Below are 12,353 nucleotides of genomic sequence, written 5' to 3'. Positions count from 1 at the left end.
GTTGGAGAAGGTGTTGTTCTTGGGATCATAGGCAGCATTTCTCTTCCTCCAAACACACAGAGTTGTGTTAATGCCAAACAGTTTGATTTTGGTGTTATCTGATTCCAGCACCTCCCAATCATATCCTAATCCAGTTTGACGTTCATTGGCAAACCTCAGGTGAGCCTGAACAGGTTCCTTCTGAAGCCGGGGTACCATACATGCACTGCAGGATTTTAATCCGCTGTGGTATCAAGTGTTTCCAATAGTTTTCTTAGTGATTGAGGTCCCAGCTGCCTTGAGATCATTTCCTAGCTCCTCCCATACAGTTTTAAGGTGCTTTATCTCCTTTTTTTCTGGTTATTAAATTCCCACTAGGTCAAATCTTGTATGGAACCAGAGACAGGCCTAAGATTGATGATTGATGATCATTTTGTATGTCCTAAAATTGGGAAGAAATGCACCAACAGTTTGCTCTTTAATATCCAGGAGCCCATTTCAGCCTTATTGAGTTCTAAAATTTTGTCCCCCATGTTGGCGAGTTTAGTTTGATTGATTGACTGATTCTATGGACTGATTCTGCAGATTCAATGTGTCTTTTGTGCAGGTTACTATTAACAGGTGTGTTCAATTCAGATAACAAGTTGATTGGAAGTGCCATTTGATCTGCGGTATCAGAACTCTTAATGGTTGGCAGGGGATCAAATACTTATTTCCCTCAATTAAATATAAATCAATTATTATATATTCTTTAGAGTTAATTTCTGGATTTTCTTTTTGATATTCTGTCTCTCCATATTAGAATACATATTATCATTAACATTAAAGACTGATCATGTCTTTATTAGTGGGCAAACCAACAAAATCAGCAAGGGATCAAATACTTATTCTCCTCACTGTATAATACAAATATGTAGGCCTACATTATGTTTTCCAATATTATACAATGCACTGGCATCAACACTAAGACAGTTTAATGTGAGGAATGTTTCAAACTGTAATATCATACATTTAAAATGGTATAATAAAATTGTCGATTGTACATAAATAAAATACAACACACTATTATTTGCGAAGATGTCAATAGATGTCAAGATGACAATATCATTTGAAAATAATGACAAATAATTGCCTTTTTAGGAACAGAATACATAGGCCTAAGTCTTGTATCGGGCCTATTGCTTAGGCCTACCCATATGCTTATCAACCCATGTGACTTATTGCACGTCACTTATGTTGACTTACATATGCATATTTCCTGTAACAGCACGCAGGGCAGGCAATGACAAAACACCAGCACAGCTCACTGCTCTTTCTTTAGAAGGAAGGAAACTTGTTAAGTGTCAAGGCTGCCCTCCAATGACAAGTTGAATGCTCACCAGAAGTCAGAGATTTCGAAAGTTCTCTCCGTTCTGATACTTGAGAACAACTTCAACGCACAGAAGTCTCAACAGCGACAGGTTGGTGCCGTCCAGCCCAGATATCCGGCCTCTGCAATGGGTGAGTTTGAGATATTATCTCGCTACCAGCTGCTTTTGGTCATAATTGTCACTGCCAGTCGGCTACATTTGATCTACATTTAGCCTAGTAGTGGTGTCAGACATCTTGGACTCTTCTAATATAATACAATAGCCCAGATATAAAAATGTAATCATTTTATGCAGTGCAGTACACTGTCATTGATTGATTGCTGCAAACAATCCATAAAAATATTCCAAAATTGAACAAATTTATTCCCAGACTGAACATTTACAATTGATAACAATATAATAATAAGTGTACTACTACTACTACTACTACTACTAATACTAATAATAATAATAATAATAATTGTAATAATAATAATAATAATAATAATATATTCATTTTAAAAAATACATTCACTTTTATGTATGTAGAGTTTGCCATTTAAATGTCTGATTTGAAAAACAGGAAACTGCACTTTGGTCTTCCAGTATTCAGCCTTCTGAAAGCGAGTACCACAGTTGTTTCATTGTGAAAAGAGCACAATTTTAGAGAAGTAATACATATTGAAGGAACTAGGATGTGAGTGACCACACAAATTTAGGCTGATGTGGCTGTCAAACCAACTGAGGTGACGGCAGTGAAATATTGCCTCATTGCAGGTCACATATAACTGCAGTCAACCAAAATAGCTACAATTACCACCAGCTGCATAGATTTAAGTGTTTTTTATTATCACATATGCTGAGGAAACACATGTATTTCCAACTTTCAACAGTGTTCAATGCTGATAGGACCACATTAAGAACAACTTATGTTGAATACATAGCGTTGAAAACATAGCCATGTACAGATTAAAGTGATTTATAGACCAAATTGTTGCTGTCAGCCTTACAGGTCTGTGGGAACACTGCTCAACGGCAAACACATTGCACTGAAATTCTGTGGTGGCAACAGAAGTGTAGTTCATAACACATCTGTGGTTATACTCTCTCTGGCAGGAAGTGCTGTTGTAAGCATGTGGTTTCATATTGGACTTGACTTCTCTTCAAATTTGTCTGACACCAACGAGTTTTGTTGCAGCACTCATTTCTGAAAAGTCTTGCTCAGTGTCAACCAAAAATCGGTCATCCCTTTCATTCAGCATGCAGCATTCAGCGGTCCAATCTCGTTTTCAGTCATGTTTGCTTTAATTCAACTGTAATTTAGCTCCTGTAGAGTCATCACTCAACCTATCAGGCACAAATGAGTCTTAAGTGAGTTGTTTCGTGCACAAAGGGTTCCATTATAAATTGATTTGAATTAGCCACACATGGTACAATGAAGGCACAGTGTTGCATGTTCCTTGGACATTGTTCAAGATTTTTAAAGAACTGCTGATATCCTTTTCTTAGCTGTGGCCAGTTATTTAGGAACAGATGACGACTTTTTTTCTCACAGAAAAAAACAGTTCAAGGCCATGGGATGTATACCACCCATGAAATGAGACCTGTTTTACTGATGTTGTACATGTCTCAATGCAGTGTCAGATCCAGGAGATAACTCTACAGACAACTCAGATTCAGTGGACATCTGTCAGGAGGAAGGACCTACAGAACTTTTCCCAGAGAAGGTACTCACTACATCGGCCCACGGCCCGACGCACACATGGATCGCATGTACTGTAACTGCAGAAATGTTCTGTGATGCTTCATGAATGAATGGCAAAAACAAACATTTTATTACATTCAATGGGTCTTTTTATGTGTGTTTGTTTTCTTTTTTTAATTCATTTTTAATTAATTAATTAATTTATTTATTTATTAATAGACAGGAAAATAAAGTTGAGTTTATGACTCACTGCTGCACTATGGAACCTTTAAAACAGCTCATTAACCCTCTTTGAACAGTCGTCTATGTCGAGGCCTGTGCAAAAACGCCTGGAAGTCTTAAATCATTTAAAACCTAAATTTGCGCTGGTCATGTCAGAGGTTTTTCCATTCATGGAATTTGACCATTTGGCATGACGGTCACTAGTTGTATTAATAAACTGATTTAGAATTGCACATATGACATACTTTCATAAGGCCTATTCACCAACCTTGTGGCACCAATATAAAGGGTTTTAAAGAAACTGCCATTAAAGAACCTCTCCTGTGTAGTAATTCATGACATTCTCTTTTTTATTATTGTCTTCAGAGGCCTTATGTACAAAGCTTGCTTACACACAAAAAACCTGTGCGTAACCTCCAGAGGCAGACTTTCCATCAGGCAAACCTAGACAATTGTCTTGGGCCCCGACCAAATCTGTCCTCCATTGGGGGCCCTACTGTCACAAAAGTCACAGTAGGCACAAAAAAAGTAGCCCTGATCTTAATTTTTCACTTACTGTATGTAAAGTAATCGAATATAAATATGAGACAAAACACTAATATAGCACCAAAACACAGATGTTTATGTCTACATAATGACTTTTGAGGGCCCCATGTTTATATTTCGCCCAGGGCCCCAAAATGGCTAGATCCGCCCCTGGTAACTTCTCATGTTCAGATGTGAAGACTGACTTAACATGTGCATGTGTGCACTGAATTACACATGATTTCAGATGTACCACGAGACTGTGCATGAAAACCTCTTTATTCTTAGATTGATAGGCCTACCTCTCTATTATTTGGTGCGTATTGTATCTTTTCAGATTTTTACATATGCAAAGATTCAATAGGACATCCACGCAAGTTTTAGGACAGGAGGCCTCTGATGTTTACAAAAAGATGTTCTCATCTGCAGTAATGTCTGGGGAAGGGCACAATTTAATGCTTACAGGCCATGTCAGAACATAGATGGCTTTTTTTGGCTGCCACTTATGCCTCTTTTCCACTGCCGTTTTTCTGGTAGGCCTACAGCTAGACAACGTGAGACTCGGCCGCCACTTTTTGCTTTTCGAATAAACACGACACAGCTCAATCACAAAGCAAAAAGTGGCGGCCGAGCTCCGCTGTCGAGCTGTAGGCCTACCGGAAAAGAGGCATCAGAAAAGGCCAGTTCAACACCATTATTTGTGTCTTTCATCATACAACCAGAATGAGTGACCAGAATATCCATGTACAACAAGTCTTGACTATGCAGCCTGCTTTAACTCTCTTTGCAATTGTATTTTATAAAATTATGTTTTAGAGTTGTATGCCAACAGGCCTATACAAGCCCCTTCTCTGTAGTAATGACCCTTAGAGGCTCTGTGTGCCTTTATGCCGTTAACTATGTTCACATCTCATCACCACATTTCAAAGCACAAAGGGGTTTTCTTTAGAACACAGATGTGCCAAAAACATATAAGGCCCAACGGACATTTCTGGTAATTGCAGAAGCATTTGCTTGTTCGATGTTACTGAAGTGCTTTGAAATTTCCAAGATACAGTGAAGTTGGTTGGTGCACCGGTGGTTTTGTGGTGAAGACTCGCCCTGTGATAGCATCTGTGTCTGTGCACACCAAGAACAATCATAGTGAGAGTCTCAGTGACACACTTGACATCAACGGTCCCCACACACTATTTTCCGAAATGAGATTCTGAATGTGGTGGAAATTTAGAGTGCTCTTTTTGTTTTGTTTTGATGTGTGAGTTTTTCAATATGTTGTAAAAGAATTGTTCTATAAGTCAGTAGAAATACAATATGTGCTGAGCGTTGATCGAAATTGTGTCAATCGGGATATATCCACACACAGATGAAGTCAGGGCCGACGCTAGGCATAGGCAAACAAGGCTGTTGCCGAGGCTACCAATTGTCTTGGGGGCGCCAGTAATGCCTGAAAATCTCACAGAATTATAAAGTTGAGAGAAATAAAACATTAAACTTCACATTGACAGTGATCATTCAGCTGTGTATCAGCTGTGCTCAATCAGATGAACAACGCTATGTTTACAACACTGCACAAAAAGGAAAGGGAGTGCTCACCTATGGCACCACACTTATTAGAAGCTCCGACGATGATATAATAAGTGACCATGTAATAAGTAGGCCTAAGGATGCAAAAAAATCACAATGCAATATATATGTAGGCCTACTCCATTTTGTTGGACATTTATTCTCGCGACATTCATGCTATAGGCCTACCACTGTGTCAGTAGAAGCTTTAATGTTATAACGGTAGCCTGTAAACAGCGTAGGTAATTCAAACCTTTCACACCTGCGGTTGAAAGGTTTGTGTGCTGTATTTGGACAGATACTTCCGGTGTGAAACTGGTTAGATACGTGTCGCATTTCTGTTCTATCCTGTTGTGGTCTAGAAATGAACACCCTGAAAGTCATCCATCAACTGTAACGTTCTCTTATCTCAGAAACAGGAATTCAGACATGTCTGTCTGGCAGTTATGGAGTGGCCGGTTTTATTCATGATTTTATTTCAGATTTGTACATCAGCACAATCATGCATAGGACATGTAGGCCTAATAGGTTGAATGCATAGGTCTATTAAGGCAAATGAAGTGAAAAGTCGTGTACTTTAGAGGACAAAAGATGGGTTGACAGGGGATTTCTGAGTGAAAAATCAGACCTTGATATGACTCAGATAGGGCTATCCCAAGAAAACGCATCTTCATTTTTACTCACCTCAACCGTGTTATTTCTCAGAAATCAGTGGCCACACACAGGAACTCAAATTCAAACGGTGAAACTGTGTGTCGACTCATTCGGTTTTTTTATGGGGCCCACAACTTGATTTCCAAACGGAATTGGTATGACTATGAATCATGTGAAATTGAGAAAGAGATAGCAGAATATCTGAGCAGCATAGATTTCCAAAATGAGCATGGGGAGTACTGCTGCACAGAACCAACTTGACAAAGTAATATGCCATGTGGACTATTTTACCCTGCTTTACTTTGGACTGCTTTACCAGGTACAAACATGTGTATGAGTAAACTTAGTTAAGTCAGTTATTGAATACCTGCAGTGCATGGCTTTCATGCTGCTCTAAACATCCTGTTTGCAGTGCAGTGCACTCAGCAACATTTAACAAAAATCTCTCTCTCTCTCTCTCTCTCTCTCTCTCTCTCTCTCTCTCTATCTCTCTCTCTCTCTCTCTCTCTCTCTCTCTCTCTCTCTCTCTCTCTCTCTCTCTCTCTCTCTCTCTCTCTCTCTCTCTCTCTCTCTCTCTCTCTCTCTCTCTCTCTCTCTCTCTCTCTCTCTCCTACCTTTTGGAACAATTATCTTTTTTACATTTTTGACATTATGATTCATTCAAAAGCTGGCATTATGAACTGGCATGTACAGTTTCAGTATTCAGTATTTGTGACACATCCCTGGGGGCCTTAAACTCCTTAACCCTTTGCGGAATAAGGAATTTCTGGAGGTTCTTCTAGAATTTTACTGGAACACTCTACAGCTCCCATAGACGTCTGTGTTAAAAATCTCGCAAAGACATTATGACATCATAATGAGAACTCAAAATTTGGTCAAAATTCTAATCACATATTTGTGATGGTACTCCTCAAAGGGTTAAGACATGCTTGCCCAAATATCTCAAACCAGATCTCATAAAAGACAAAGATGAACACCATTGCTTACAGTGCAAGAGTACAAATGTTAATTGAAACATATTTAACAGAATAAAAACAATGTCCTAAATGCTGTTGTCCATTGGCATTGGCATTGTGATTTCCATCTTTACAACCATTCCACCAGACATTTCTAACTTAACATTATACATTATATTTTCCAGCACACAAAAGGTTATGAAACCCGTAGCAACAAGACAGAGATGGCGAGTTCCCCTGACCATGTAGAGGCTGAGGAGAGGGCCTTCGTTGATAATCTCTATCGCTTCATGAAGGACCGTGGCTCACCCATTGAAAGAATTCCACATCTCGGATTTAAACAGAGTGAGTAATGCAGTACAGTGCCTCACAGAAAAAAATGATCGCTGTAGCTAGGTACCTTGCCTTCTTGAAGAGATATACTGTACATGCATGCACTGTACATGACATACTATACATGTTCTGTGTTTACAGTTAATTTGTGGAAAATCTACAAAGCAGTGGAGGCAATGGGAGGCTATGACACTGTAAGTATCAGAATTGTATTTATTCTTTGTCACAGAATGATGTGAGATGTCACTTACCATACATATTACTGTACAGTATATCTGGAGTGACGGTTATAGAAACAGAGTGCTATGAAGAACAGCATTGTAAGAGGACATGGAATGGAAATGCCACTCACTTAAGTGGCAATGCCAATCACTTAACCATCTCTTTATGATATATATAGAAAGCATTCTGCTAAAATAATTGGCAGCTATTCTGCTAATACAAAATAAAGTCTGAGACACCACGGAAGCTTTGGTGTCACAGACTTTTTTTAATTTGGAGTTTGGCCTTAATCCCACACCAGGTGTTGTAGGTGGATATGGGTGTTTTCTTATTTATTCTATATTCTGCTCCACTTAACAAAAAACATAAACATCAGGAGGAGGATTTCCCCATTCGTCTGTACTGTATGTGCTCAGAGAATTGGGCAAAATTTTAGTGGACCGCTAAGGCAGACATGAAAGCTAGCTATCAAAAGCGCCATGGGATAGGTTCTGAAATGTTTTTATGTCTTAGACCTCTTGCCAGTGTGCTCAGTGCAGTGTCAAATAATATGCGTCATTTCATAGAGAAACCAGGCTCAAATCGTTTTGGATGGCTCCGAGTAAATCACCAAAGAAGTTTTTCCAATCATCCTCTTTGGATCTCAAATTTACAGTAGGCCTACATATCCGAATGCCCTGTCAGAGTCTTTGTATATCTCAAAATGTCCATGGGACGACTTGAGCCAGGTTGTGCTACGGTCATGCACTTGCATTACATTGTATTAGATGCAATACAATACAAAACAATGCAATAGTCTATCATTTGTAATATAAACCCTGCTTTGGCCTGGCCCACACAGGTGACTGGAAGGCGCTTGTGGAAGAACGTGTACGATGAGCTAGGGGGAAGTCCGGGCAGCACGAGTGCCGCTACGTGTACCCGTAAACACTATGAGAGGTAACTGCAGATATATCTTCATCATGTGTACACTCTTATCTGAGTGGAGAATGATCTTTAATTGTAATTGCCAAATGGTCTCAACTTTAAAAAGGGCTTAATCTTTCAGAATATGACTAAACATTAACTTTGTTACACACTATGCGGTATGTTACTGGTCAATTGATGCATTTCCCATCTCTCACTAAATGTCAATTTCTAGCATATCAGCAGAGCTTAGGCCTACTGTTTAGCCAGTTTCCACCCCTTTGTGATCATAGTGAATCATTATGTTTAATCACCATACAAATCAAACACATAGTCCCTGTAACGGTACTACTATAGTAAATGCAAAACCACTCAGCTAAGATGACCCACTCTTATTCTCTTTATCATTCAATCACAACTTTTGTGTGTGTGTGTGTGTGTGTGTGTGTGTGTGTGTGTGTGTGTGTGTGTGTGTGTGTGTGTGTGTGTGTGTGTGTGTGTGTCTGTGTCTGTGTGTGTGTCTGTGTGTGTGTCTGTGTGTGTGTCTGTGTGTGTGTGTGTGTGTGTGTGTGTGTGTAAAATAATATTGGTCTGTGTGTGTGTGTTGCTGTTGACTATGAGCTGTATACAGGTATTTTATTGGGTCAGAGGAGGAACATTTGTGAAATTTAATTTTCAAGTGGGCCTCAAGAAGCCCCTGTACTGTAGTAAATGGGTATCTGTGCTGGCGTGTTTCCTTGCATCCCTGCAGGCTCATTCTACCTTTTGAGAGACAGCTGAGAGGAGAGGAGTACAAGCCCCTCCCCCAATCCAAACCTCGAAAACTCTACAAGAAGAGCCCAGATGTGAAGAAGAGCAAAGCTGAGGGGAAGACGAAGAGAAAGGTGACGCAGAGGGAAGAAAAGACAACAAGCAATAAGGTGACTGAGATGCCCGACTGAGGTGTGACTGAGATGCTCTAAAGCTGGAATGTTTTTGCAAGAAACAGTGGAAACATATTAATGGATCTGCCAAACAGATTCTAGTGCAAAAAGATTGAATGATGTCATAACATCAGAAGTTGCTACAGCAAGGAATGAAGCAAGGTAATCCTGGTGTCACGCACCATGTGATACCTATTATACCCAGTACCCAGCACAGCAGGAGGATTTGATAAATGTGGCACATTGATTTGGAATGAACTGAATCCAGTTGCTGATCACCAATAATTTGATTGGAGGTTAATGTCAATGATGCTTATTAACAATAGCAATGTTTTCCCAGGAAACTGCCCAGCGCCACCCATCCAGCGGATTTCTCCAGGACAGGCCCCAGTCCCATAACAATAAGCAGTTTGGGGCCCATGAGACGTCTGGCTTCATCAAGCTGGAGTCTCCTCGCGACGTCAGCCTCATAGTGCCATCGTCAGGCCCAGCTGGGGTCATCTCCCCCCTGGAGAAGAAGAAGCTGATGGCCCAGGCCAGCCTGTGTGTGCTGCAAAGCCCCAAAGTAGTAGCAGACTGTGACTCAGGAGGAAGCACATTTGTCATCCATCGTTCTCCGCCATCACCGGGTGTTCTAACGCAAGGCAGTGCCCGCAACTCATCGGACGGCTCCCCTCTCCCTCCTTCCTCCCCTTCTGTCTCGTGTTCCCTCAGCCCTTCCCCTGGTTCCGTCTCGTCTGAGGAACACCCACCACAAGCCACTGAGGCCACCGCGAGTGGGTCAGTCACAGACACCAAGAGGGGAACACAGTTGAAGACTCCTCCCGTGGCCGTGGGTCACTCTGCTCCCCGCTCACAACCACCACCACAGAGTAGCCATGTGTTACATAAACCACTAAGCCGTCACCCCACACGGCTGGAGAGCCTGCACCAGCGTCAAGGTGTTTTCCAGACGTGTTCTTCGAGCCAACTCACCGCTACTACTCTGGCTTTGGATGCCAGAAAGAGGTACACGTCACGAGAGATTTACACGCCACCCTCTGAGAAACAAGGGCAACCTTCTCAGCACCCTGTTTTAAAGAAGAACAAAATGACACCCTCCTGGACGTCCTCAGCGTCCAGTTTCACCAGAGTGGTGCCCAGGTCCAGAGACGTCGCCTCACCTGTGTCCGCTCATCCGTTCCATAAAGCCGTGCCTCTGATGTTTGAGCCGTCATACGAAGCGTACATGAGACACGAGCAGGAGCTGAGGCACCAACCCCGAAAGACACAAACATTTTCTCCTTTGCATTCCAGTGTAGGCAAAAAAGATAAAGGCATACACGTTTGGCACGGTCCCCTGCCGTTGTTGCATCATTCAAGCATTGGTCTGCAAGTACCTTACATAGGACCAGAGCACCACATTAAAGGGCTAAGAAGCCCGCACTCATTTCTGTCTCCAACCTATCTCCCCATAGCTCATCTGAACTCACACCACCAGCCACTGTTCATGCCTGCTGGTGCCAGCGTCCCCATCCTCCATGAATACCCACTTCAGTCAAATCCACTCACACCACCTTTCGGGCCACCACTGGCTGGTCACTATCCATATTCATCAAACACTAGATTATAAACTGTTCTTACACACTCTGGCATAAAAAAGCAAACTGCTCCACACACTCCAAATGCATGGTACGTGCATCACCAAACACCACTGGATTTAGGAAATGCATGACCTCTATGAGATGACAGAGAAGTGAGAACAATAGGTCATGACAGCAAACAGTGAAACAAACTACTGTACTGTATTGAGATTTTTAGGTGCATCAATGTTCACAAGATTTTTATCTTGAAGTGTTTCAGCTGCTTTCAGCTGTCTGGACTACATGCCATTGCATCTCGCAGGTGTTGTTATTCTCTCGGATCTGATAGGATCGGTCAGTTTTTCCAACATCCCATCAACTGTCTTTTGGGTCCTATATCTGTATGGCCAAGTAAACTAGATGATGCGACCTGGTGACAAAAAAAATACCTGGTCAGAAAATTGTCTGGCCAGTCTAGTACCCCATCTTTGGAAGTAAGTTAAGACACATAAGGATGGCAAACCTGTCCTCCAATCAGAAGTTACTGTGCTTTTCCATTGAAATCTGTGTAGCAGATGGGTTTAGCACAGAGATGCCACAGCTGCGCTAACTATTACTGTGCATGCAGCCAAGTAGTTTGAACTGGCACTGTATGTATAACTCTGATCCCACCAGATATGAAGAAGCCCCAAAAAACTGTCATGTATTCATCCTGCTATGGATCAAACTGCTGCCTTATGACATATGATAACATTGTGTGATTCATGTGTCAAAGTGGTGAAGACTGGAGACTACCTTATTGTATTGTTGGAAAGTACTATATTTGTTGCGAAGGGGGAGGCAGCCTGCACATTTTCTAAATACTGTTTATTTTTACAGACCATTTCAGTTACTATTTCATAATAAATGCTTCCTCTTAATTGTGAAGTCTTTTTTTCTCAGTCAGTATCTATACACAGCATCATTTCAGCACAAGCCCTCATCATTCGTGGACTTACAGTAGTATACAATACCGTAATCATTACTGATAGGCCTACCTGTCTGATCTTCTGTCTACTGTGACTACTGGCATATGAACATTTTGACAGCTACTGATATGCATGCGTAAAAAAAATTGAACATAGACTATTTTTAACCATTTTAGATTTGTTGATATAGCTACAGGTAAATCTGTGTCTTGCAAGGAAAGGCTTACCAAAGACAGTTAGTCAGTTGTATCCGAAAAAAATGACTGTGATGGCCAGCAGAGGATGCCATTTATCAATTTCAAGTGTACTGAGGGTAACATTAGAACTGGAGATGAGAAAATGTGTTAAGATTATTTTGGTTAAGCACATCCTGAACACACAATATGTTGTTTCTAAAAATCTGTGTGTGTGTATTTCCTGAGATACTCACAAGCAGCCTGCCTAAGGAAAGGTTGACACGCAAAAAGTTTGAAGTTTGCAATGCCT

General features: G+C 41.1%; 1 protein-coding gene across 1 annotated transcript; it reads left to right on the top strand.

Moving 5' to 3' along the window:
• The first annotated feature begins 1,270 nt into the window (after positions 1-1,270).
• On the top strand, positions 1,271-12,006 carry arid5a (AT-rich interactive domain 5A). The gene is made up of 7 exons (XM_063194548.1): positions 1,271-1,479; positions 2,967-3,055; positions 7,139-7,298; positions 7,428-7,480; positions 8,350-8,447; positions 9,166-9,334; positions 9,678-12,006. Exons 1-7 carry the CDS (start codon positions 1,476-1,478, stop codon positions 10,947-10,949), a joined length of 1,845 nt encoding a protein of 614 aa, XP_063050618.1. The 5' UTR covers positions 1,271-1,475; the 3' UTR covers positions 10,950-12,006.
• Positions 12,007-12,353: the final 347 nt, after the last annotated feature.

Source organism: Engraulis encrasicolus, chromosome 3, assembly GCF_034702125.1.
Source record: "Engraulis encrasicolus isolate BLACKSEA-1 chromosome 3, IST_EnEncr_1.0, whole genome shotgun sequence".
Classification (NCBI taxonomy): domain Eukaryota; kingdom Metazoa; phylum Chordata; class Actinopteri; order Clupeiformes; family Engraulidae; genus Engraulis; species Engraulis encrasicolus.
The sequence above is the reverse complement of the archived record's forward strand: the minus strand, read 5'-3'. Positions and strand labels throughout refer to the sequence as shown.

Coding starts and splice junctions, on each gene's coding strand:
- arid5a (XM_063194548.1), top strand. Junction 3,056..7,138: donor CAGAACTTTTCCCAGAGAAG/GTACTCACTACA, acceptor TATATTTTCCAG/CACACAAAAGGTTATGAAAC. Junction 7,481..8,349: donor CAATGGGAGGCTATGACACT/GTAAGTATCAGA, acceptor TGGCCCACACAG/GTGACTGGAAGGCGCTTGTG.